Below are 21,181 nucleotides of genomic sequence, written 5' to 3' on the forward strand. Positions count from 1 at the left end.
GGATCCCTGACTCAAGCATCAAGGCACACCCGGGCAGCGGAGAGCTCGCTGCGAGCACGCTAGATTCGTGGAGATCGATGTCATTGCTTAAGCGAAGAGGGGTCTCTCTCCGATATCGTCGGCGTGCACTTTTGGAGCCCGGGGGTGCCAAGATCCAAGATGGTGATTGTGGATGACTTGACGCTGTGCAGCCAGTGAAGTGAGCGGTGTTGATAAGAAGCAGCGCAAATGACTAAATCTCCAAACACAATGCTTCAATTGCTCACCGAGAGAGAGAAAGTGAGCCCCGCAAAGAGAGGCCTTTTTGGGGATCGGCAAGGGTAGCATGTACCCCAACCTCCCTTTTTGCCAGCCGGTCGGCTCTTTTCTTCAGGAACGTCGTGGATTTTGGCATCAACGAGTGGAGTTTTGGGGGAGGCAGTGCGCTTGATGATTGATGAGCAGAACAGGGTCGAATAAGGTGTGATAAACACGCTTTGATAGCGACCGCCAACATCCGTCATCCGAGGTCGTCTTCCGCGATCCGATATCTATCCTCTATCTTCTTTTTTGCGTTTGTCTTTCATGTTCATTCGTGATATCGTCATTGATGTCTCCCCGTCCGCCACGTCTTGCGGAGTAACCCGAACATTTCTGAACAGCCCGACGGCGCAGATCGGGTTCATCCCATCCCCGAAGACCGTGCACTAAGTGATTGATTCCCATAGTGTTCGCTCATAGTGTTGATGAGAGCAGGGTATGCCTCATGCTCACCTCAACCAGCCATCTCCTCATCCTCATCATCATCCCCAAGTCCCGCCTCCAGGAACGACGCGCGGTTCTGCTCAACGGCCTGCACGAACTCCTCCTTGCGGAACGCATCGGGCCATCCGAATTCCCGGTACAAGCCCTTGACCAGCTGCAGCAATGTGTTAGAGTCGTGTTTTCGCAAGATGGTGTTTTCGGTGCTCAATTGCAAAACTCACCTGTCCCTCCTCGGTGTGCTCCTCCACAACCCGCGCATCCCACTTGCCCGACCGCGGCGCCGGGACGACGTCCAAGTTGCCTACCTGCGCGTAGACGTTGTCAAAGTAGGTCTCAATCGGGACGGCCTCGACAGCCTTCCACGGCTCTCCCTCTGGCGCATCCTCATCGCCCTCGAACTCGGTGCCGTAGGGGTAGATGCATCCTGTATAATTGTTAGTTACTCATCAGGTGTGTTCTTGCGCATTACCCGTAGACCTGGATCAGGACGAATGAAAAGGAAATGCGTGAACATGAACATGTAAAAAAGAAAAGAAAAAAAATGAAACCAACCCTCATCCGTATCAACAAGCCACCAAATCCCCTCGTCCGCATGCGTCAACGAGACCATGCCCGCCGGCACGGGCCCGTCAAACGGCGCGAACCCCAGATCCAGCATCGCCGTCGTCGCAAAGTCCTCCCCGCTCGCCGAGCCGAACCAACGCCCGTCCCGCAGGTACCGCAGCGGGAACGTCTCCGTGTACACCTCGACGGGGTCCGCCGTCTCGTTCTCGCGCAGGTACGGCATGTGCCGCAGCAGGTCGATCGCCGTCTCTGAGCGGCCCATCGCCCGCAGCGCGTCGACGCGCAGCTCGGCGTCGCTCCAGCCGGTCCCCGAGGGCGGCAGCTGCACCACCGAGGCGTCCATGTAGCCCATCCGCACGAGCAGCTCGTAGTGCCGCGTGAGGCAGTTCACGACGGTGTCGCGGTTGTAGCCTGACATTTTTCCTTCTTTGTTTCTTTTATGAAAGGTAAGAAAAAATGTGCTCTGAGAGCTCTGGCTGAGGGGTGGGAATGCTGTATGGGGATCTTGTTGGTGAGGTGAAGATTTTTGATTGAGCGGTCCCTCTCCCCTCGCCCCGGTGTGGGGCGCGTCGTGGAGGCGGGTTACTGGTTCCTGAATCGACTGCAACAAAGACGATGAAGACGACATCATCAACTATGATATCGCGGTTTCCGCTGTGTATTTAAACTTTGTGATATGTCGGAATGATCAGAAATCACACCGATTTCTTTACCCATGCCAATTGGGTGCTTTACATCAATGCAGACCGTAGTAATAATATTTCTAGTCATTTTGTTTCACTTGTTAATGCCCAACATAACGCTCAGTAACGTTTTTACCTTTTTCGACCAATGTGGTAGAAATCTACGCAACTTCTAAAAACATCATACGGCGTCTTTTGAAGTCATCTATGCGGGTAGAATTTTGTTTGGAAAAATTTGTAATCTCTGGGGAGCTGAGGGGTGGATGTAGACGTTAACTTGCTTACTTCTCATCATCAAGCACCAGCAGGTTCCTGTACACAGCATTAGAAAAGAAAACGTCGCCTTCAGTGAAAGCGAAACTCACCATGAGACATTCCATCCGTGGCGTCCTCCTAAGCTCTTACACATCCCCCGACTGCCCAAGTTGTCCGGCGCAACATCTGCAGAACACCATCCGTCCGGGCCATACTCGAACGTGCTCCTCTTGAACAACTTGGCAGCAAGGGCCTTTGCATAACCTCTCTTACGATAAGGTTCCTACGAAATATTAGCAATGTGTCCTGCTAGGTTATTAAGAAATGAAATACTTCGCAGTGAAGACTCGACAGAGAAGCATCAGTCCCTAAAGCCAAAGTCAGTATCAGTCACCCCCAACATACATGCCAATCTTTCAACCTACCCAAGAACGACCACGCAATGGGCGTCCCATCCTCCAACTTCAGCACCAAACTCGGAAACGTCAACAACGTCTTCCTATTAAAAAAGTCAGCAACCCAGCCCCCTCCCCATCTCCCACATAAAACTTACACCTGCCGCGGAATACTCGTTCGCGAAATAACAACCTCACAATCCCTCTCATTCGCCCTCTCCCACCTCGCCCCCTCCGGCAACTCAATCTCCACCTCCCGCAAATCCTCCACCCGGAACAGCCACTTCTCATACTCATACTCCTGCCGCGCCTCGATCCCCACCCCGCGGCGCACCATCGCCTCCTTCACCGCCGTCGCCAGCGTGCCCACCAGACACCGCCCCGGGTACCCCCTGTGCTCAGGCTGCTCGCGCGCCACGGCCTTCACGGCATCGACCACCGCGCCGATCTGCGCCTCGCACACCTCGCGGTCCTCGGCGGAAACGGAGGAGTCTTCGAGGGTGGAGTACATGAAGAGCGAGGTCTCGATGCCGCTGCCAAAGTCGAGGTACGCGGCTGCAAAGTTGTGCGGGGCATCGGATACCGGGGCGTCTCCGGCAAGGATGATGCGCGCTGTGGGCCGTTGGCCGCCGGGGAAGCGTGTGAACTGCAAGCGCCGGAGGATGGGGAGAGAGTGTGGGAGGTGGGATTCGAGGAGGGGGATGAGGCCGTCCGGGACGGAGGTGTGTATCGAGGCCATCTCTGATATTCTGAGGTTCAGTGAGAGGGAGTGTGAAAGTTCGATGTTTTCGTGAAGCTGGCTGTCGAGGGGATTGCGTGCTGAGGTTGATATGCGTCACGTAGCGGGTGGTGGTTATCGGCGTTAGGGAATATCCGCTTGGTGCGCTATCACATCAGATGATTGGTGTGGCTCGATGAGGAAGTTGCCAATGGAGACTTGAGAGTGACTCACTCATCACCCTCATCGAGAGTGTCTCTTGCGCTGAAGATTGATGGGATGAGTCAACTTAGACATTGCTATTTTAACGTTCATTGATGTCTTATTTGAGAATTGCAATAATCGGTAATATTTAAGATGGTTATTTACAACCACGTTAAAATCGTATGTGAAAACATCAATATGATCATCAGCAACCCGAGCTTCAAGCCAATACATGAAACTTAGCATTATATGATGCAAATATTAAAATTATGCATTGTCGAAATACATACAGACACTTAATTTTGGCTCCAAATTTGAATTCGTGATGATCTCGCCATCATGTTTGGGAGAGACCCAGGTCGGCCAATTACTAGTATTTCATAGAATTTCAAAGCCATCATGGAGATGGACATTTCATTTTTGTAGTAGATACTTGCTTTTCATGATTCTCTGCATCAGTTTGCTCTTCCAGAACAACGTGCCAGCAATATTTGCCCTCCACCGTACACCAAACCCACCCGCGCCCCCAAAAAGCTGTGCTCCTACACCACGAAAACTCAATTCCCTCAACTCCGATGCCAACCGCCGGTGACAGCTTGATAATGATCTACTCTCCCGCCCACGGAGATGCACGGCAGCGGGGTGCGCCCTTTTGACGTTGGACGTTGTAGGCTAAGCCCCGATGGACCGTGTGGGGGGCTGCCGCCAAATGTCTCGGTCTAAAAAATCTCCTCCCAACCCCATTCCGGATCTGCACCGGGTGGCCGCTCAACAAGAAAAAATTTCCCCCATGTCGCGATGGCGGTCGGTGAGCCCCATGTGCTGTGAGGTAGTGACTCACCGGCTCACCTCGCGCTTCCCCAACTCCCAAGAACCCCGCACCAGTAACCCAAGCACGCAAGTCGCGATCACGACTTACGCGTCGGGGAGGTGGTAGATCTTCTGGATGTCGTGGAGCATGGACTCGTGGTCAATCTTCAGGTCCTTGAGCAGACCGTCGTTGAAGCCAAAGACCCAGCCGTGGACGATGGGGAACTTGTTCTTGGCGTAGGACTGCTGGATAGCAGCAGTCTTGATGACGTTGCGGCACTGCTCGATGACGTTGAGCTCGACCAGGCGGTCGTAGCGGGCCTCCTCGTCCTTGATGGCGTCCAGCTCGGCCTCGTGGAAGCGGTAGACGTCGCGGATGTTCCTAAGCCAGGGGTTGAGGAGGCCCAGATCCTTGGGGGTCATGGCGGCCTTGACGCCGCCGCAGCCGTAGTGACCGCAGACGACGATGTGCTTGACCTGCAGGTGGCGGACGGCGTAGTTGATGACGCTCATGACGTTGAGGTCGATGTTGTTGACGAGGTTGGCGATGTTGCGGTGGACGAAGGCCTCACCCGGGCCGAGGCCGGTGATCTGCTCGGCAGGGATGCGCGAGTCGCTGCATCCGATCCAGAGGTACTCGGGGGTCTGGCCGGCGGAGAGGGTGACGAAGAAGTTGGGGTCTTCCTTCTTCTTCTGCTCGGCCCAGGCCTTGTTGTGCTCAAAGACGCGGTCGTGCGTCTGCTTGAGGTACTTTTCAATGTCGTTTTCGGCCATCTTGTCGAAGTCGGGCTGCTCAGGGATGGGCTTGGTGACCTTGGAGAAGCTGGCGTGCTGCTGCTGGAGGTGGTGAGGTCTGAGGGCGGCGATGTTGGGGAAGAGTCTTGGGGGAAGAGGACGGCCGAGTCGCGCAGAGGATAGAAGAGAGCGCGGGACGGGGCTGGATTTAAACATTAGAGGAAAGGGAAGAGGCAGAAGCAAGGGGGGAGGAGGGAGGAAATAAGAAGTGAGAGGAAAGGGAAGAAGGATGACGGGAGGACGGAGGAAGCGGAGGTGATTCGGGAGGAGGAGCTACAGGCGAGGCGGCTGCAGGTCCGGAGGTTTGGCGCGATTGGCTGCTGGATCTGGATCTGACCGTAAAGGAGGAGGAGCCAGAGAAGCCAAGATTGAAGAAATGTCGCAGCAAGCACGCCTTTCCTTTCCAATTGCTTCTTGGCTGCGGGCTGCCGTTGCTGCTTCGTCTTCGTCTTCGGAAGATTTGTTGGGAAGGTCCGACGATCGCGCTAGAGACGTCACTGCGCAGAACGGTGCCAAGACGGTGCGTAAACGGTGCGGCGCTCTTTTTTTGTTCTGTCGATAGTCCGGCGCTCCGGCGGGGGAGAGGGGAGGTTGGGCGATCAGGTACGGAGTGTTGAAATGACTTGGGGGGAAAATGATGAGGTTGGGACAGTGCAGATTCGCAGTCAGTGTCACTAACTAAATTATCACGGGAAGGGTTCGAGGGAAGATGATGGGACCTAAAAACGGAGACTAGGTGCGGCAAACGGGAGCTTGGCGAAACAGACGAACAAAGCTTCATCTGTTTGAAGAAATCTGGGCGGCTAATTATAAGATCTCATATAATATCTCGCTCAAAAAGAACGCTCGATCGATCTGGAATGGATCTGAGAAAAGCAGCAAGGTACAGGCATGAGTCAACAACGGCTTAAAAGCGCTCACAGCCCAAACGGCCCAGCAGGACAGCGATGAACCCCGCCGGTACCCGTCTGCAACTCTGGAAAGCCCACGAAGCCCTCTCAAGCCATTAAAAAAAGCCAGAAAAGTTTCAATAGCGCCGCCGGCCCCCCGTTTCAATGTGCGCGGCCAATTTCTTGGCTGACAACTTACGGAAACGCGGCCCTGCGACTGCATCTCGCTGCCGACGATCTTGGCCAAGACGGCACATACTGATTTCCTGCCTGGGTTAGGCGTCATCTCACCGACAGATTCCCGAGGGGTGATTTGACATGTGCAGAATTTCATGGATGGGTGGATGGCAGGAAAAATGGAGGCACGTTGCACCGGAGCCTTGCTGAATCTGGGGTTTGAGTCAATTCGAAATCCGTTGATTCGTCTCCATGCTCTTCTCTCAACATCCAGCCCTGCCCCCCTGTTTCTATTTCTTCCTGCACTGTGTCGCGCCTCCGAACCGGTGACCGCGCCGTTCTTGCGCCGTGGAAGGCCGGCTCAGGCTCCACATATTCTCGGAACCCCGGCGTCACTGGACCAAGCACCCCCGGCTAGCTGTCTCGTCTGTCTTGCCCCTCTCTCGTCCGTCCAGTCCCGTCTTGATCCCCACCCTTTGACTCGTAGTGCCTCTCATCTGTACCATGCATCCGCTCACATAAGAGTGTCTCATCAAAGTGCCGAACCTTGCAGCTGATGCTCCTACGTCTCTTGAACTCAACGGGGTTCCCGGGGACGCGAGCTCGACCTTGGGAAAAGAGGTCCCAGCGAGAATCCCGCCATGACCCCCATCGGCACAGTGCCCCCATCCTCCTCCTCGACAAGTCGCATCGACTTGCAGACGACCTTAGCTTGGACCCCAAAGGTCCCCGAATTCCTTTTGTCATTCAACAGAGGCACATCCGCACCATCAGTTCAGGCAGTAAGGCCACTCTGCGCTCACTAGTCTGATGCCCTGTGGCCCTTTCCTTCCGAAGGAAACATGCCAAACTGGGTGAAACCGGAGAGGGGAAACCCCTGCGTGTCAGTGAGCGGCCCCCGCGTGTTCTAGCTTTGCTTTTGTTCGGCTGACAGAGCAGAACCATGGACGGTTCGTCTCTTTGGTCTAGCAGAGAGAAAGCTACTTTGCCATGGAGCTTGTTTTGATCTCGATGGAGAGAACCCTTCATCGCTAGCTGCTTGCTAGTAGCTGTCAAAATCGAAATAGCAGCACTAGATAGCCGTTAGTCTATTCAGGAAACGCGGGGTAAAGAAGACATCTGCAGTCAGGACAACTTGGAACATCATGAATCGCAACCAGCTGCGTCGTCTGGTGCTTCAACGTAGGAGGCAACACGTGAGAGTTTCAAGAAGGCAAGATTAAGGTGTCCCGTGAGCAGGAAGTCACGCAGGTTAAGCCTTCAGTTCGTCGCAATTTTGCATGCCCAGTGCTGATTTCCTGATACTTAACAGCACCCATTTCCTTGTCGCCCCACGTAGAAAGCTCGGGAGTCCCTTTTGTGAACTTCTTTTCGTTTTTCTTCTCTTCGTTTCGTCCCGGGTTGCCACTTGCTGGCAGTGAATACCGTCTCATTATTCATACCTAATCTTTTTATTTTTTTCGTCTTTGCTTCGGTCAACCATGGTCACCTGGGGTGCACCATCACGAGGAGGCCTGGCCCTCCTGGCCGCCTCCCTAGCTCTCACCCAAGCGGCAATCTTCCCCCGGCAGAGCAGCGAGGCCCCGCGCGCCTGGGTCACCGTCGAAGCCGATGGCGCCACCAAGACCATCACACCCACCGTCAACGACGGCAAGACCACCTCGGCGTTCCCCGGGAACACCGCCCTCCCGACTGCCGAGGCACAGGGCGGCGGCGCCTTCGTCCTCTGCAACCCCGCCGCCGGCTCAGGGGGCCTCGCGCAGCCGTTCTGCGCGCCGGCCAAGGACAACCAGGTGGAGGGCGGCAAGACGTACTTTGGTGAGCAGCAACAGCTACAGCAGCAGCAGCAGCCCTGTCCCCCCATGCATCGACTGCAACTCGTGGGACGGCCGCTAATCGTGTACCAGTCACCTGGGACGCCTCCCTCTTCCCCTCCACCAACACCGTCGTCCAGGTCCAGGGCGACTACGGCGTGACGAGCACCATCAAGGAGCCCGGGCACGGCTTCTCGTCGCTCGAGATCCCGGCGTCGGTGGGCTTCTTCGAGTGGGCCGTGCTGGGCTACGACATGCCCGCCGGCGAGGCGATGGACGTGCAGCTGTTCCTGGCGATCCCGGCGGCCAACGGCAGTATCGTCGCGCGCAACGCAGGGCCCAAGGTGCGCGTCATCAGCAACAACCGGACCTCGATCAACGACCCGGTGCGCCGCAAGGTCAACGTGCTGGGGATTGTGCTGCCCATCGTGTTCGGCGTGCTGTCGCTCTGCGGGATTGGCTGGTTCGTGTGGTGGTATGGCAGGAGGAAGGGCATGTTCGCGTCGCGCAGCCAGGGGTATGGTATTGGGAAGAGCCGCGGACAGAGGACGGACGGATTGAGGCTTGCGGACGGCACTTTCACGTCGGCGAACCGCGGCGGGGTGGAGATGATGCCGCCGCCGAGACCGCCTCCGCCGACCACCGGTAATGCCTTCCGCGATGAGTTGAACAGACAGGAGCGGAATAATGAGGCACGCAGCGATATGATGTAAGGAGTGGGCCAGATGCCTGGGTCACTTGACATGAGTAACGGCTTGTAACAACATTACGCTCGTTGAAAATGGGAGGTTTTGTCTGATTATGGAGATGGTAGACGTCAACGGCAAGGTTCCGAATAATGGATCTAATTCAAATAGAATATCCAAATCAAAAGCTCTGGGTATGAGCTATACCACAAATGACAGAGACCTAGGATGGACGATAATCGTACACACCACATGATTATAGGTGGTGGCATGGACCCGTGAACTCATCATCGCTTGATGCGACCTCTCATCGAACATGAATGCAGACTTTGTGAGTCGAATGGGGCGAATGAAAAAACAAGAACAAAAAAGGATGTGGCAGTTCCGTATTTCTGGGCCAAGCTTCAGAGCCACTGGCTAATGGATCGACAGTACTCATGATATGGGAGCCTCGCGTATACTCGTATGTCATGGCCCAACAAGACACTTGAGAGGGATGAGGGCAGAGAGGCTCTTCACCAAGACCAACATCAACGGCTTTCGTGTTGTTCTCTGACAGCTGGAGCTCTGACGGTGGATACCATCCCAAAACGGAAAGGTGGTGGATGCAGCGAGCGGGGCCACAAGGACCACCCCATTGGCTGCACTGAACCCAAAAATTAGGCGAGTGAAAAACGCACTGACCAGCACCACAGGGCTTCCAAACCCCAATCGCTGCCGGCAGCGCTCGTTCGGTGTGGTCGCGAACATTTTCGACATCTCGAGATTTTTTCCCCTTCCGACCTCTGTCCCGCTCGAGCATCCCGTCAACTAACCCGACCACCACGTCCAACCAGCCCCAACCAACCGCCAAAATGAGCGCCGCGTTGAACAAGATCGCCCCCAACAGCCCCTCGCGGGCCAACCCCTCCGAGCTCGAGCAGAGCATTGCCCAGGCTCTGTACGACCTCGAGAGCAACACCGCCGACCTCAAGGTCGCCCTCCGCCCTCTGCAGTTCGTCTCTGCCCGCGAGGTAAGAAATACCTGAAGAATCCGCCAGAAAGGGCTCGCACAAATGTCTCGAAATCGACAATCCTGTTCCTGCCGCCACGGAATGCCCAGCCAGCCAGTCGACCGACGAGAGAGAACCCATGGATATTTGACTCGCATACTGCCGTTCCCCCAGTTCCACCGATTGAGAGATATCGAGGAGAATATGGAAGGAGCCGGAGCGAGAGATGTCCTGCCATGGTTGAAGATCTCGGATCTGGTCGAACTCTGCGCTGAAATTGCTGCAGCCGTGGCGGCAAAAGATTTGAACGCTGAAAAGACTCATAATCTCAGGAACAGGACGGGAAGCGGTCCAAGGCATTCGTCCTGGAGCTCGCATGCTGACTTGTGATCTTTGGTAATAGATCGAGGTCGGCCACGGCAAGAAGGCTGTCGCCATCTTTGTCCCCGTTCCTTCCCTGCAGGGCTTCCACCGCGTCCAGCAGCGGTAAGTTCCACTCCACCAATCTACTCTCCCCGAACTCGCGATGCTAATACCGTTCAGCCTCACCCGTGAGCTCGAGAAGAAGTTCTCCGACCGCCACGTCCTGATCCTGGCCTCCCGCCGCATCCTCCCCCGCCCCAAGCGCTCCGCCCGCTCCCGCAACACCCAGACCCAGAAGCGCCCCCGCTCCCGCACCCTCACCGCCGTCCACGACGCCATCCTCACCGACCTCGTCTACCCCGTCGAGATCGTCGGCAAGCGCCTCCGCACCAAGGAGGACGGCTCCAAGGTCCTCAAGGTCATCCTCGACGAGAAGGAGCGCGGCGGCGTCGACTACCGCCTCGACACCTACTCCGAGGTCTACCGCAAGCTCACCGGCCGCGGCGTCACCTTCGAGTTCCCCCAGAGCGGTGCCTCTGACTTCTAAGCTACTCGTCCTCGTAAAGATGGCTGGGTTTCTTAGGGGAGAACTCCCTTCAAAAGTGTTTACTTGGGTCGGTCAATGATGGATGGGGCATTTGGCATTTTAAGGTCTGCTGCAATGAAGAGCATGGCAATGACTGGTTGGTCAAAAGGGTCTGGCGTCTAAAGGATGTAGCTTGGCGGATTCACTCAATGACCGCCCCCAAAAATGCATATACCACACACTTGACCGCTCCCTTCCGTACTGTCCCTCTTGTTAGTGACCATGAAGTGATGTAACACTATAGATGTCCTCGGTAGTCGTGCCTTGAGCCCATGATGAAGTGCGAAGTCAAAGTTGGGGTATCATTCATTCAGACATCTACTCCTGGCTGATGCGTCCAACTCCCAAGACGCACCAATATGCTAGCTCCCTCTTTTCTCTAGCCTCCTTGTCCTTACCCTGCGCCGTGCCGACATCCCCCTGGCCTTCCGTTTCCCACTCGAGGCGCACAAACATGGGTATCTCCAGCACATCCTCGTCCCCAAGGAGCGCATCTTCGGCAGCCTTGCCGCTGGACTCCAGCCTGAGCGAAGCCGGGACGACTTCCAGCACGATGCTGACCCAGTTGCGGCCGCGGTCGTAAATCTTGCCGACCTCGGCCTGCTGCAGCGCGCCCTCCTCGCCTCTCCGGCGCTCCTTTTCGGTGTCGTCCTTGAGCGCGTCGTCCCACATGTCCGTATTGGCGTCAATCTCGAACTGAGGACAGAACACCGTCACGGTGCTCGCGAACCGGCCCGGCGTGCTGGAGGGCGTGGCCAGGGACACCTTGACCGTCTCGAAGATGGGGTTCTTGAAGGTCAAGAGGTACTGCACCGGCTTCAGCGGGGCGAGCCACAGCTCCTGGGGTATCGGCGGCCTGGCCGTGGAGGGGATGTTCTGTGACTCCGAGGCGAGCGGCCGGATTGTGATGGTCGGGATGTAGCTGCCCGCGACGAGGCGAATGCGGAAGCGGGTGTTGGAGATTTTCGCTTCCGGCTTGCTGATGATGTGCCTGCAGATGGGGCATCGCTTCGACCGCTTGGTTCTCAGCAGGTAGGGTATGGGCCTCAGCTCGTCTCTGAAGCGCACAGAGTCCTGCTGGTGGGCGTTCTGGGCAATGGTAGCTGTGTCGTCGAGGACGGTCTGGCGAAGCTTTTCGATAGCCGCCGACTCGTCCAGGTCCGTCTCCTTCAGCCCCTCGTCTGTGCTGACTGCCTCACGCATGATCTGCACCTTGCCCCGCGCCTGCTTGTGGCCATAGTTGTTTCCCGTGTACAGACTCATGATACGCGACAGAGATCCGGGAGAGGAGAGCCCAAGGTCCCCGAGAGACGACAGCCCGCCTGCAGAAGGGTTGGAGTTTGCAAGCTGGTTCTGGTAAAACGACTTGAGTTGCGCAAACTGCAGCTCCGTGTCCATGTCCTTTGCGTCCAGCGAGTAGTCTGCCCCGCTCTCCTTCTTCCTCTCCTTGTGCTCCTTGGGCGTCAACTTCGGCTTGCCGCCGTTTTGCAGCTTCGCCAGTTGCCCGTGGATGCCATTGGGCCTGTCAAACTTGATGCCAATCTCGGTCGAGCTCCAATTGCAGTATGAGCAGTTTAGGACGTATGGGCCACCCTGCGGGGCAGAGGCGTCAGCGGTGAGGAGACTGCTGGCTTCGGACCGCTCCTCGAGACTCGTAACCGCGAGGGGACCGATGCAGACGGGACATTGGAAACAGCTTCGAGTGCACCTGCGGGGAAACTATCAGCAAGATCGTCCCAAGTGGTGTCGCAGCACTGACACGCTCACCTGTTGCCCTCGCTTTTTAGGTTACTGCTAGGCACCTCAAACAAGCAGTTGGGACAGTAGTAGGTGACAATCTCCTCGTTGACGCAGCGAGGACACCTGATCTGGTGGCAGTCCTCGCAGTACATCAAGTGCTCCAGGGGAAAGAGGCTGAAGTTGGCGCGCGGGGCGCGGGGGTCGAAGGTGCGCTCATCGTCCTCTGGGCTACCGGGCGTCGAGGAGCCGTCTTCGCTTGCCCGCGTCTCGGAACAGGGGCACCGGATGTAGGTGTATGGGGTCAAGGGCGCCATTATTGCTCCGACATAGTGGTTGGCGGAGACGATTCCGGGGGCTGGAGATGTGGTTCGGGGCCGACTGAGTTGAGCTGATCGAGAGGCGTTTGAGGTTCTGCACAGAGCTGCTGTCCCGGACGCGAAAGCGATGCCGTCCGATTGATCCAACACGGCGCCGAATCAATCCCACCTCAGATTTGGTGGACAGCTCTTGCCAGGTGGCGGGTCTTTGCTGCACCTGCCCGAAGATGAGGACGGGCTTACCTTGATCCCGGGGCCGATCGTTATCTCCCGTCGTTATCTCGATAAAAAAGATAAGACGAGACGATTAGATAAGCGGGGTGAACGGTTCGCAGTGGAGCTTGAACTCTCGTACCCTCCATTTCGGCCGGACGAACGACTTACACGAACTTTCACGGCCTTCCACTGACTACTCATTGACCTGGGATGTCGATGGCCACCTTAGCCCTTCATCCATCGCCTATTGACACGCGCTACCGCTCGAACACTTCGCCCATTCCATTGGAGACGATGGTCGTACGAACGGACACTCGCTTCTCGCGTGGGCGTGGTGTCAAACCCTCAAGATTACCGACCGTCTCTTGTCACTGCATCGCCGGCTGCTTCGCCAAGCATGCCCCGAATTAGCCGTCACAGGTGTCACCCATCGCCTTTTCATTTGGTCTCCCACGAGAGACTTGGCTCCTTCAGGCGAATCTACAAATTCGAATCCATCTCGATCAGATCCAAGGTCTCGGTGTCGCCGGGGATGAGGTGAATGGCCACCAGCACCGAGGACAACGAGACTCGAGTCCGCCTTCCAAATGCTCAACCTTCTTCGCTCTGCCGGCCGCCACGCCCCCGGCCAAGCTTGCCTCTCGTACCTTATCTCGTCCAAGTCTCGTCTAAGGCTTCCTTTTGCCGTTCAATGGGTTCCACCTGGCTGGAAATTCTCCTTCAGCTTCGACGTTTTCGTTGCAGCAACAGCGCCGCGCTAGCGGCTGGTGGTCCAGACCCCTCTCAGTAGCGGCGGTCTAGGTCGCGCAAGCCTCCCGAAGCGAGCGAGAGCTGAAATACCCATGTTCTGGGAAGCGTGTCTCTGCCCCGGTCCGGCACTCGACGGCGGCCAAGGTTGATGGGATCCGTCTCCGGAGCTCCTTTGTGCTTCTCAGCTCGTCGAGCATGACTGTAGCCCGGCTGCAAGGGATGGCAGCACTCTGCACGGTATGCGTCCCGCCGCGCAGGCAGAAGAAGCAAAGCACCAGAGTGCCTGCATTTTCTGTGCCGGTCCGTCGTTCCACCCACAACACAGTCCGTCTGGGCGTTGATTGTGCATTTCGCTCCAGAAGGTCGTGTCCATCGCAACATCGACTAGCCCAGCGTTTTGGCCTCCCGAACACTCGCAGGCCATAGCTTTGTCAAGATGTGCCGCCGACGAGGTGGCGACCAAAGAGGAAATCCGGCGAAGCGAAGCCGGGGATTTCTGGTCTCGAATCGTCTGATGTCGCGAGCACGACAATGCAACTGTCCACTGGCTGGCCCTGACCAGCAGACAAGGTGTTCAGGTCGGCCGACGGCATAGAGCGAGGGATCGAAATGCGCACTCGCGGTTCCATTGCACTGGATTCCGGCTCTGGATCATCCTAGTACTATTTGACGAGGGTGCACAACAGCGGGAGCATATCTCTCTACCTAGGGCGCTCCTTTGAGACTCTGCAATGAGCCTGCAATGAGTGTCCGAGACTCTTCGGTTACTTTTCCGACAAAGAGGGCGGGCGAATCGGAGCACTGTCAAAAAACAGCTTCTAGGAAATACCGTCTGGCAGTTGTCGTCGTGAGGATGCCTGGCACCATTTGCTAATGACGTCGCTTGGCCCTCTGAGTTGTCAGTCAGCAGGCCTGTGAACCGAAGGCCTAGAATCAGGATGAGGTCTGAACAAGATGAAGACGGTCGAATTTGAGCTCTGCTGGCTGCATGCGATCAGGGCCGTTGGGATTTTGCTATGATTACACCACATCCTGCACCAATGACTGATGAATCAGCAGCATGATCCAATTCCGACATTACTAGAAGAGATGGCAAATGGAACTCAAGCTCCCGGTGCTGGGCGCCAACTCTTGATGAGACACTGCTCCCATGGAGAGAGCCGCTCGCCGTGGTGGCCAATCAGGAGGCTCAGAGGTGCATGCAAGCTTACGCCGAAAGATGCATCGAGGACGGTGATCCCCCATGTCAACCCTCCGAAGGGTGGGTGAGGGGAGCCAACAGGGACGCTTTGCATCACCACCACAGACTAGCACCCTGCTCGGCCCCAGAAGGCAGGCCCACGGTGCAGAAGTGCTCTTGTCATCGAGGGAACTACAGGTGCCCCATCCTGTCGATCACTTCAACGTCGTCTTCTTGGACCGCGTCACAACAGCGTTTGTGGAGACGCAGAGAGTGTTTGAGACTTTCAGACATGTTCTGTCGCCGTTGAAGTTGCAAAGTTAGGACTGAAGTATTTGGGGAGGGTTTTGCTGCGAAGCTCTGCTCACAGACGGGGAACCTACTGCGGCGCAGCGAAGCTGACGCCTACTACTGCTGCATCATGTGCCAGGCACAGGCAGGTCGATTACACACACGCACTCGCATAATCAGAGCTTGACAGCGCATCCAATACTGCTGTGGATGACAGGCACATCCGCATGGTCGCCTTCTCTCCCCATGCAGGCCAGGACAGGGCTGTGAGTGAGGGGTTCGTCCATCCTACCTAGTGGCGGCCCGGCCTAAGACATGGCGTGAAGCCATATCCTTGTTGTTCCCGCCGCGTCACTCGAAAACTGCTCGGACCGTGAGGACGTCTACTAGTCCCACCACGGCGCTGGTTCAGACCAGTCCCCGAAAGTCGGGTCAGTTTGTTCTGATCTGGGACAAGTGACATAAAGCCATCACGACGCCCGCCCGAAGACGTTTTGTAAGGTTTGCGGCGTTGATTTTTCCCACCCAACCACAACTTCTTGCACACCTGGATCTGCTGTTTTCGTTGAGGTTGTGGAATGCAGTGACGATCCAAAGTCATTGTTCCCTCATACGGGCGTACTGGTCACGCGCTAGTCGGCTCAGTTCTCCCATCCACCCCTCATCGACAAACGCAGATCTGCCAGGGGTACTGACGGAATTATTGGAGGTTTATTGGCGGCCCGGAACACACTCTGCAGTCATCGGCGCCTTCCAGTGCCATCAGCTCTTCAGCCATGAGGCTGTGGCCGCATCCAGCAGGCTTGCCATTTGGCTCGTGGAGGAAAGAGCCGTCCAAGGGGTCATCCAAAGCGGCACCCAAGGATCGTACATATCAGCGACACATTCCCACCCCGCTGTCTCAAGATGCCGCTTCCACCAAGACCGTTCGTCGTGAACCCCGTCCCCGTTTGTCGCTTCCCCCGCCAAGTCCCACGATGTCGACATCATCTCAAGCATGGAAGTCAAAGAAGCTTGGAGTGCCCATGATGGATGGAAGGGCAGCTCAGATCGCAAAGGTGAAAAGGTGGGATGGAGCTGCGAGGTCATGCAGTGACTGGGATAACCTGAGGAGGGTAAGTTTGCATTTACGCAGCTGTTGTCGTCAGCTGTGACTTTTGTTTTCTCAGCTTACTGACAACATGCTCAGGATCCGGAATTATGGTTCCGTGGTGGTAACTGTTTTGTGCATTTGTATGGCAAGGGACAGTCGAGAAGAGGACCAGCATTCAAGGTGCCGTTCGGTGCCTTACTTTCCGCAAAATGTCATCCGTTCGTCAGGAAATTCATGTCCCGCGACATGCCTGAATCTCCAGGGTCATTTCATGACCCGTACGAGGACCTCGACAGATGGAACGCCCTGAATCCTCACGAGAGAATCGAGCTTTACATACCGGCTCCCCCCATGGCCGACAAGGAACAGGCATTTGCTTACCATTTGGCAACACGTAATTTCTTTGCGTGGATCTTCAGGCGGTCGGTTGTCGGAGAACATCTGGGAAGCGCCCTCATCGGACTCATGAACAGCATGGCAGAATTCAGGAGCAACGGCGAAGACCACATGATGGATCTTCACTCTTACTTGGATGAGGAGGGCTACCTGGATTTAAAGGGCCATGCGCACCACGCCTTGGCAATCTTGCATCTGGCGGAGTTCTTCCAGGTGCGGGACATGTACATTGACGCCTTCAGTCATTGCGTTGGAATGAGCGAGGAGCTCTTTTGCAGCCCGGAATACCAGGTATGCTCGTTGGAATCCATTGTCTCTCAAGCGAAGTTTGACTAACATTCCGCAGCACATCAGCTCCATTTCCCGTACTCTTATTCGCCGAGCCCGCGCAGACATGAACAACCGGCTGAGTCTGGCTGGTAGCATGTTGAAATCATTCCTCGAGGACGAACTCTCTGAAGCAAACCTCGGCCTGCCAGCCGGAGGTCGGGCACACCTGGACCGATTCCGTTCCTTCGTACTCTCATTCTACCAGACACGTCTCGGCTATTTCCCGCCGCTCTCACTCGATTCGCGAAGCACGATATTTGACCCGGAGATTTTCGAAATCCTACGAAAGGACTTCCGGGCAGTGTACGACCTGCTTGTGGACGAGAGCTTCACCTCAGACGACAGCAGTCCCTTGCTTGCCCAGGGCGGCATTTGCGCTGTGCAAAGCGTGCAATCGTTTGATGAGAGATGCGACTATCCTTCTCTCAAGCACCCTCTACCACTATTGCCCGAGATCGACGATGACAAGGCGTCGCGGCGCATGTCTCTGGCATGGCTGGCCAACACCGCCCGCGGAGACAAGCTCAAGCCTGACCACCGTCTTCTTGCACACGCCGCCTTGATCAAGGCGATGAACGTCCGCGACTCGGAATTGCTTGAGAACGACTTTGTTCGGGCCTATCGCAAGTTCGAGGAAGACTCTGTCATGCCACACACCAAAACCGACAAGACAGAAAAGATCAACCCGGTCGATGCACGCAAGGTGCGATGGATCTTGATCTACGCCGTTTACCAGGTCCTTCGCAACTGCACATCGCCTCCCCTCGAGGTTCGCGACTCAGCCGACGCCGATTACCATCTGGCTGTCTCCACCGAACAACTGCCCCCTTGGAAGAATGGACGTGGCGGCCTAAAGCCGCTTCTCCAGACCCCGATGAACTTCATTCCTAACATGCAGCGTTCTCAATCTGTCTCACAATGGAGCTCAGAGAACCCGATCTCCCCTGCTCTGGTCTCACCGAGCATTGTCATTCAACCGGATATTGACTACACCGCCCAGTCACGCCGCGAAGAACTCCTCGCCCGGAGGCAGACTATGGGTGGCGCCCCGGCCGTACCGCCCAGATCACGCAGCCGCAGCTTGTCCCGCAACAGCCCCTTCCGGAGAACACTCAGTATTTTTCGCAAGCACGAGGACGAAGCTACACCAACCCCTCGGAAAGCATCCTACTGCGAGATCGTGGTTCACGGTTACGGTAACGGCACTAATGCCGTAAAGAAGCTTGCCAACCGCCCCATCGAGCCGCCCGAGCTGTCTCCTTGCACCGTGGCGCCTCGTTCATTCTCAACCTCTTCAGAGTCCAGCGCCATATCAGAGGCATCGGCCGGCGGCATCAGCTATGCTACCGTCGACTCGACGGCACCGCCGACCTCGCCCGACGCGCCGGACAAGGCCTGGCCCAACCAAGAGTCTCCGATGTTGAGCCCCATTCCCCTTCGTGGGCGCCGGCGTGTCAGGGACGTCCTCTCCTTTGTCGGGACCCCGCGTGCCAGCTCTTCGGAATGGTCCACTACCAGACGCCACAGCGTCATTGGGGCAGGCAGTTACGCCCACGACTACGAGGAGCTTATCAAGGAGCAGGAGGCAGAGTTCCACCGCCACGAGCTGGAGCCCCTCCCGCTGCAGATTCGCAAGACATCGGCACCGCTGAGCCTCGAGGCTATGGTTGAGGATGCTGATGTCAAGCCCGAATGGGAGCAGTACAAAGACCTTGGCGGGCTTACCAGCCTGTCGCCGCTCAACATCTAATGCGGGATTTACTCATTCAATTTGCCTTTTTTTCAAATTTAGATTTCTATTATGTCGGGAATGCTGGGAACGAATACGGCGTTCCATTTTCTTTGTACCTATTATCATGGATTTGATGAGAGATACCCATCGCACCCTCCTTCAGACGGTCTTCTATGTACCATTATCATATCTAGGCGTTTAGTCGGGATCGACTTCACCTGCATCATGTCGCGCGACATGTCATGTAATACTAGAGGGGATGGAAATCACACAGAAAATGATTCTCTCTGCCATCTTGTCTTTCGCTTGTGATTAGAATCGACCTCTAGGGTCGCAACCAGAATGCTGCCCTACACATGCCATTCAGTGATTCTGTCAAATCAAGTGTCCAGACCATGTCGGCCATATTCCCATTTGCTAGGATGCCTAGCGCTGACAATCAAGTTGATGCCGCTCATCCACATTCCCTGAAGCTGCATGATGACAGCCTGACTTGGTGGATGGAGCGCGACCACGTTAGCCAGCCCGACGCCCAACTGCACCGATAAGAAGCCAAACAAACAACCTTAACACACATGCAAGCCCATGTCCCATTTCGCCATATGTACCGTATCAAACCGTCAATAACCCGGCCTCATTTAGCCATTTCTTTATCTTGTTCTTAGCTCCCGTCGCCGAAACCTGGTAGCCGGGACCACGTTCCTTCTTTGTCCGTCACCCCCGTGATTGTTCCAGCCAGCCTCCTTTTCGATTGTTTCGACTGCCTCTCAGCCTCCCTATTGTTCGGGTCGTCGATTCGCAATCGTATGATGATTTACATGGCGCTTCGTTCGGTGCTTGGCACGTGGTAGTCGTGTGCGTTGCGAAACTCTATTCCGTCTTGGTCGTCTTCGAAGCCAGGGCCAGTCCGTCGACGATCTCGCCGCCGAGGGAGACGATCATGTATCCTGAACCAAGTAGCCATGCGCCGCTGTCGCGAATGTGTTAGTGTCTTTTCCTCTTTGCCGTGCGATGGAGGCCCGGGGACGCCGCTGAGGGTTTACTCACTTGGGGATGATCCAGAGGAAAAGGAGGTCCATAGGCGGGTTGTGGCCGATGTTATCGAAGCCGGAGAAGTACTCGTTCGCCCCTACACCGTCGTTAGCACTCACCATTCCCACTCGTCTTGCATTTTTCTTTAGGAACATCACTCACAGTACAGCACAGTCTTGCTCAGCGTCATCACCGCCGCGCTGAACCCGACAACCACCCCCAGCGCGCCCGCCCTCCCGCCGACGACCTTCTCGATCCCCGCGGGGCCCTGCACCGCCCGGCCGCGCGCGAAGTAGATCCACACGTAGACGAGGTACATGACGCTCTCGACGAGGTTGAGCGTGCCCTGCGCGGACGTGAAACCGTTGCGCGCATTGAAGGCCTTCCAGCCGTAGATGTGGTCGACGGTGCCGTAGAGCGCGTACGGCACGTACAGCGGCCAGTGGAGGTGGCCGCCGGGCATCGTCCACGGCCGCAGCAGCACGTAGCCCGTGTCCCAGGCGACCAGCGGCAGCGAGACGAGCAGCCAGAAGAGGGTTATGGGCGTCGGGGCGTGGGACCAGCCGGCGGCGGTGGAGGTGTTGTCTTTGGGCGGGAGGGCGGCGGCGGCGGCGCGCGTTGTTGGTCGAGATGGAGGGGGAGGGGAGGGCGTGGTTGGGCCCTGGGAGAGGGCGCGGGAGGCGGAGCGGGTTGAGACCATTGTTGCTGGTTTTCGGGTGTCAGGTGGACTGGGAATAGCTTCGTTGTACGAGAGGAGGAAGGTTGTCTTCGCAATGTTTACGGAAGACGCGGTATGGTAAGTAGGGTGTTGTGGTTAGAGGATCAAGCTTCGGAGGGACCAATTACCCCGTCGGCAGATTAGAGTAACGGTAGTCGAACACCCGAACACCAAACACACGTAGACGCATGGGCTAATGGTTAAACTGTGATCCGTGTGTCCCGCGTCTCCCGTCGTGCCGGGTTCTGGTGCAATGGTTCTCCCGGGGTCCAGTGTTTGCCCCCCCCTTCTGGGGATCTGAACCCTTGGGCCCCTCTCTCGTCCCGCCTCGGCGCGGACTTTGTGTGAGGTGCCGAAACACTAACGGTTCCTTGGTGTTTGGAGGGGCTGTCGGGGATAAGACGGGAGATTTTCTGCACGCTCTAGGGGATTTATGGCTGTCTTGTTTCCTTCTTCAGAGTGCGGGGGAGGGGCCGCATACTGCTAAGTCGGAATTGCAGCGGGAAGTTTGACTGCGTGGACACTTCATTTCATGTTCAACGGAAGCTCAGTGTATTGGGAATGTTGTTATGTGTGAAATGCTGCGCATAAGGCCGCTGGGACTTAAATTCGATTCTAAATACCGTTGATAGATATTCGAGCTGTCGTAAGCTCTATGCTGAGTTTGCAAACTCTGAAAGTTGGACATCCATATTCCCATTTCCATGACA

At 56.3% G+C, this 21,181-nt stretch overlaps 8 protein-coding genes across 8 annotated transcripts; 3 read left to right on the top strand and 5 right to left on the bottom strand.

Annotated features, from left to right (window-relative positions):
- Positions 1-754: 754 nt before the first annotated feature.
- On the bottom strand, positions 755-1,726 carry CGGC5_v007267 (uncharacterized protein; the record flags this gene model as incomplete). The annotated part of the gene is made up of 3 exons (XM_032035818.1): positions 755-898; positions 966-1,168; positions 1,297-1,726. The coding sequence occupies 3 exons, from the start codon at positions 1,724-1,726 to the stop codon at positions 755-757; spliced, it is 777 nt and encodes a 258-aa protein (XP_031885089.1).
- Positions 1,727-2,272: 546 nt separating this feature from the next.
- CGGC5_v007268 (uncharacterized protein) lies at positions 2,273-3,380 on the bottom strand (the record flags this gene model as incomplete). Its single annotated transcript, XM_032035819.1, has 5 exons — positions 2,273-2,303; positions 2,357-2,529; positions 2,580-2,614; positions 2,672-2,745; positions 2,800-3,380. 5 exons carry the CDS (start codon positions 3,378-3,380, stop codon positions 2,273-2,275), a joined length of 894 nt encoding a protein of 297 aa, XP_031885088.1.
- Positions 3,381-4,478: 1,098 nt separating this feature from the next.
- Positions 4,479-5,324, bottom strand: CGGC5_v007269 (Carbonic anhydrase; the record flags this gene model as incomplete). The annotated part of the gene is made up of 1 exon (XM_032035821.1): positions 4,479-5,324. The coding sequence occupies one exon, from the start codon at positions 5,322-5,324 to the stop codon at positions 4,479-4,481; it is 846 nt and encodes a 281-aa protein (XP_031885227.1).
- A 2,392-nt stretch (positions 5,325-7,716) lies between these two features.
- CGGC5_v007270 (uncharacterized protein) lies at positions 7,717-8,762 on the top strand (the record flags this gene model as incomplete). Its single annotated transcript, XM_032035822.1, has 2 exons — positions 7,717-8,053; positions 8,143-8,762. 2 exons carry the CDS (start codon positions 7,717-7,719, stop codon positions 8,760-8,762), a joined length of 957 nt encoding a protein of 318 aa, XP_031885228.1.
- Positions 8,763-9,589: 827 nt separating this feature from the next.
- Positions 9,590-10,637, top strand: crp-15 (40S ribosomal protein eS7; the record flags this gene model as incomplete). The annotated part of the gene is made up of 3 exons (XM_032035823.1): positions 9,590-9,748; positions 10,131-10,213; positions 10,271-10,637. 3 exons carry the CDS (start codon positions 9,590-9,592, stop codon positions 10,635-10,637), a joined length of 609 nt encoding a protein of 202 aa, XP_031885225.1.
- A 357-nt stretch (positions 10,638-10,994) lies between these two features.
- Positions 10,995-12,730, bottom strand: Dctn4 (Dynactin subunit 4; the record flags this gene model as incomplete). The annotated part of the gene is made up of 2 exons (XM_032035824.1): positions 10,995-12,384; positions 12,444-12,730. 2 exons carry the CDS (start codon positions 12,728-12,730, stop codon positions 10,995-10,997), a joined length of 1,677 nt encoding a protein of 558 aa, XP_031885226.1.
- Positions 12,731-16,147: 3,417 nt separating this feature from the next.
- On the top strand, positions 16,148-18,739 carry CGGC5_v007273 (uncharacterized protein; the record flags this gene model as incomplete). The annotated part of the gene is made up of 3 exons (XM_032035826.1): positions 16,148-16,285; positions 16,360-16,950; positions 17,006-18,739. 3 exons carry the CDS (start codon positions 16,148-16,150, stop codon positions 18,737-18,739), a joined length of 2,463 nt encoding a protein of 820 aa, XP_031885232.1.
- Positions 18,740-19,591: 852 nt separating this feature from the next.
- Positions 19,592-20,453, bottom strand: CGGC5_v007274 (uncharacterized protein; the record flags this gene model as incomplete). Its single annotated transcript, XM_032035827.1, has 3 exons — positions 19,592-19,691; positions 19,769-19,850; positions 19,916-20,453. The coding sequence occupies 3 exons, from the start codon at positions 20,451-20,453 to the stop codon at positions 19,592-19,594; spliced, it is 720 nt and encodes a 239-aa protein (XP_031885229.1).
- Between the last annotated feature and the right edge of the window lie 728 nt (positions 20,454-21,181).

Source organism: Colletotrichum fructicola, assembly GCF_000319635.2.
Source record: "Colletotrichum fructicola Nara gc5 chromosome Unknown KSG_Nara_v1_contig04, whole genome shotgun sequence".
Classification (NCBI taxonomy): domain Eukaryota; kingdom Fungi; phylum Ascomycota; class Sordariomycetes; order Glomerellales; family Glomerellaceae; genus Colletotrichum; species Colletotrichum fructicola.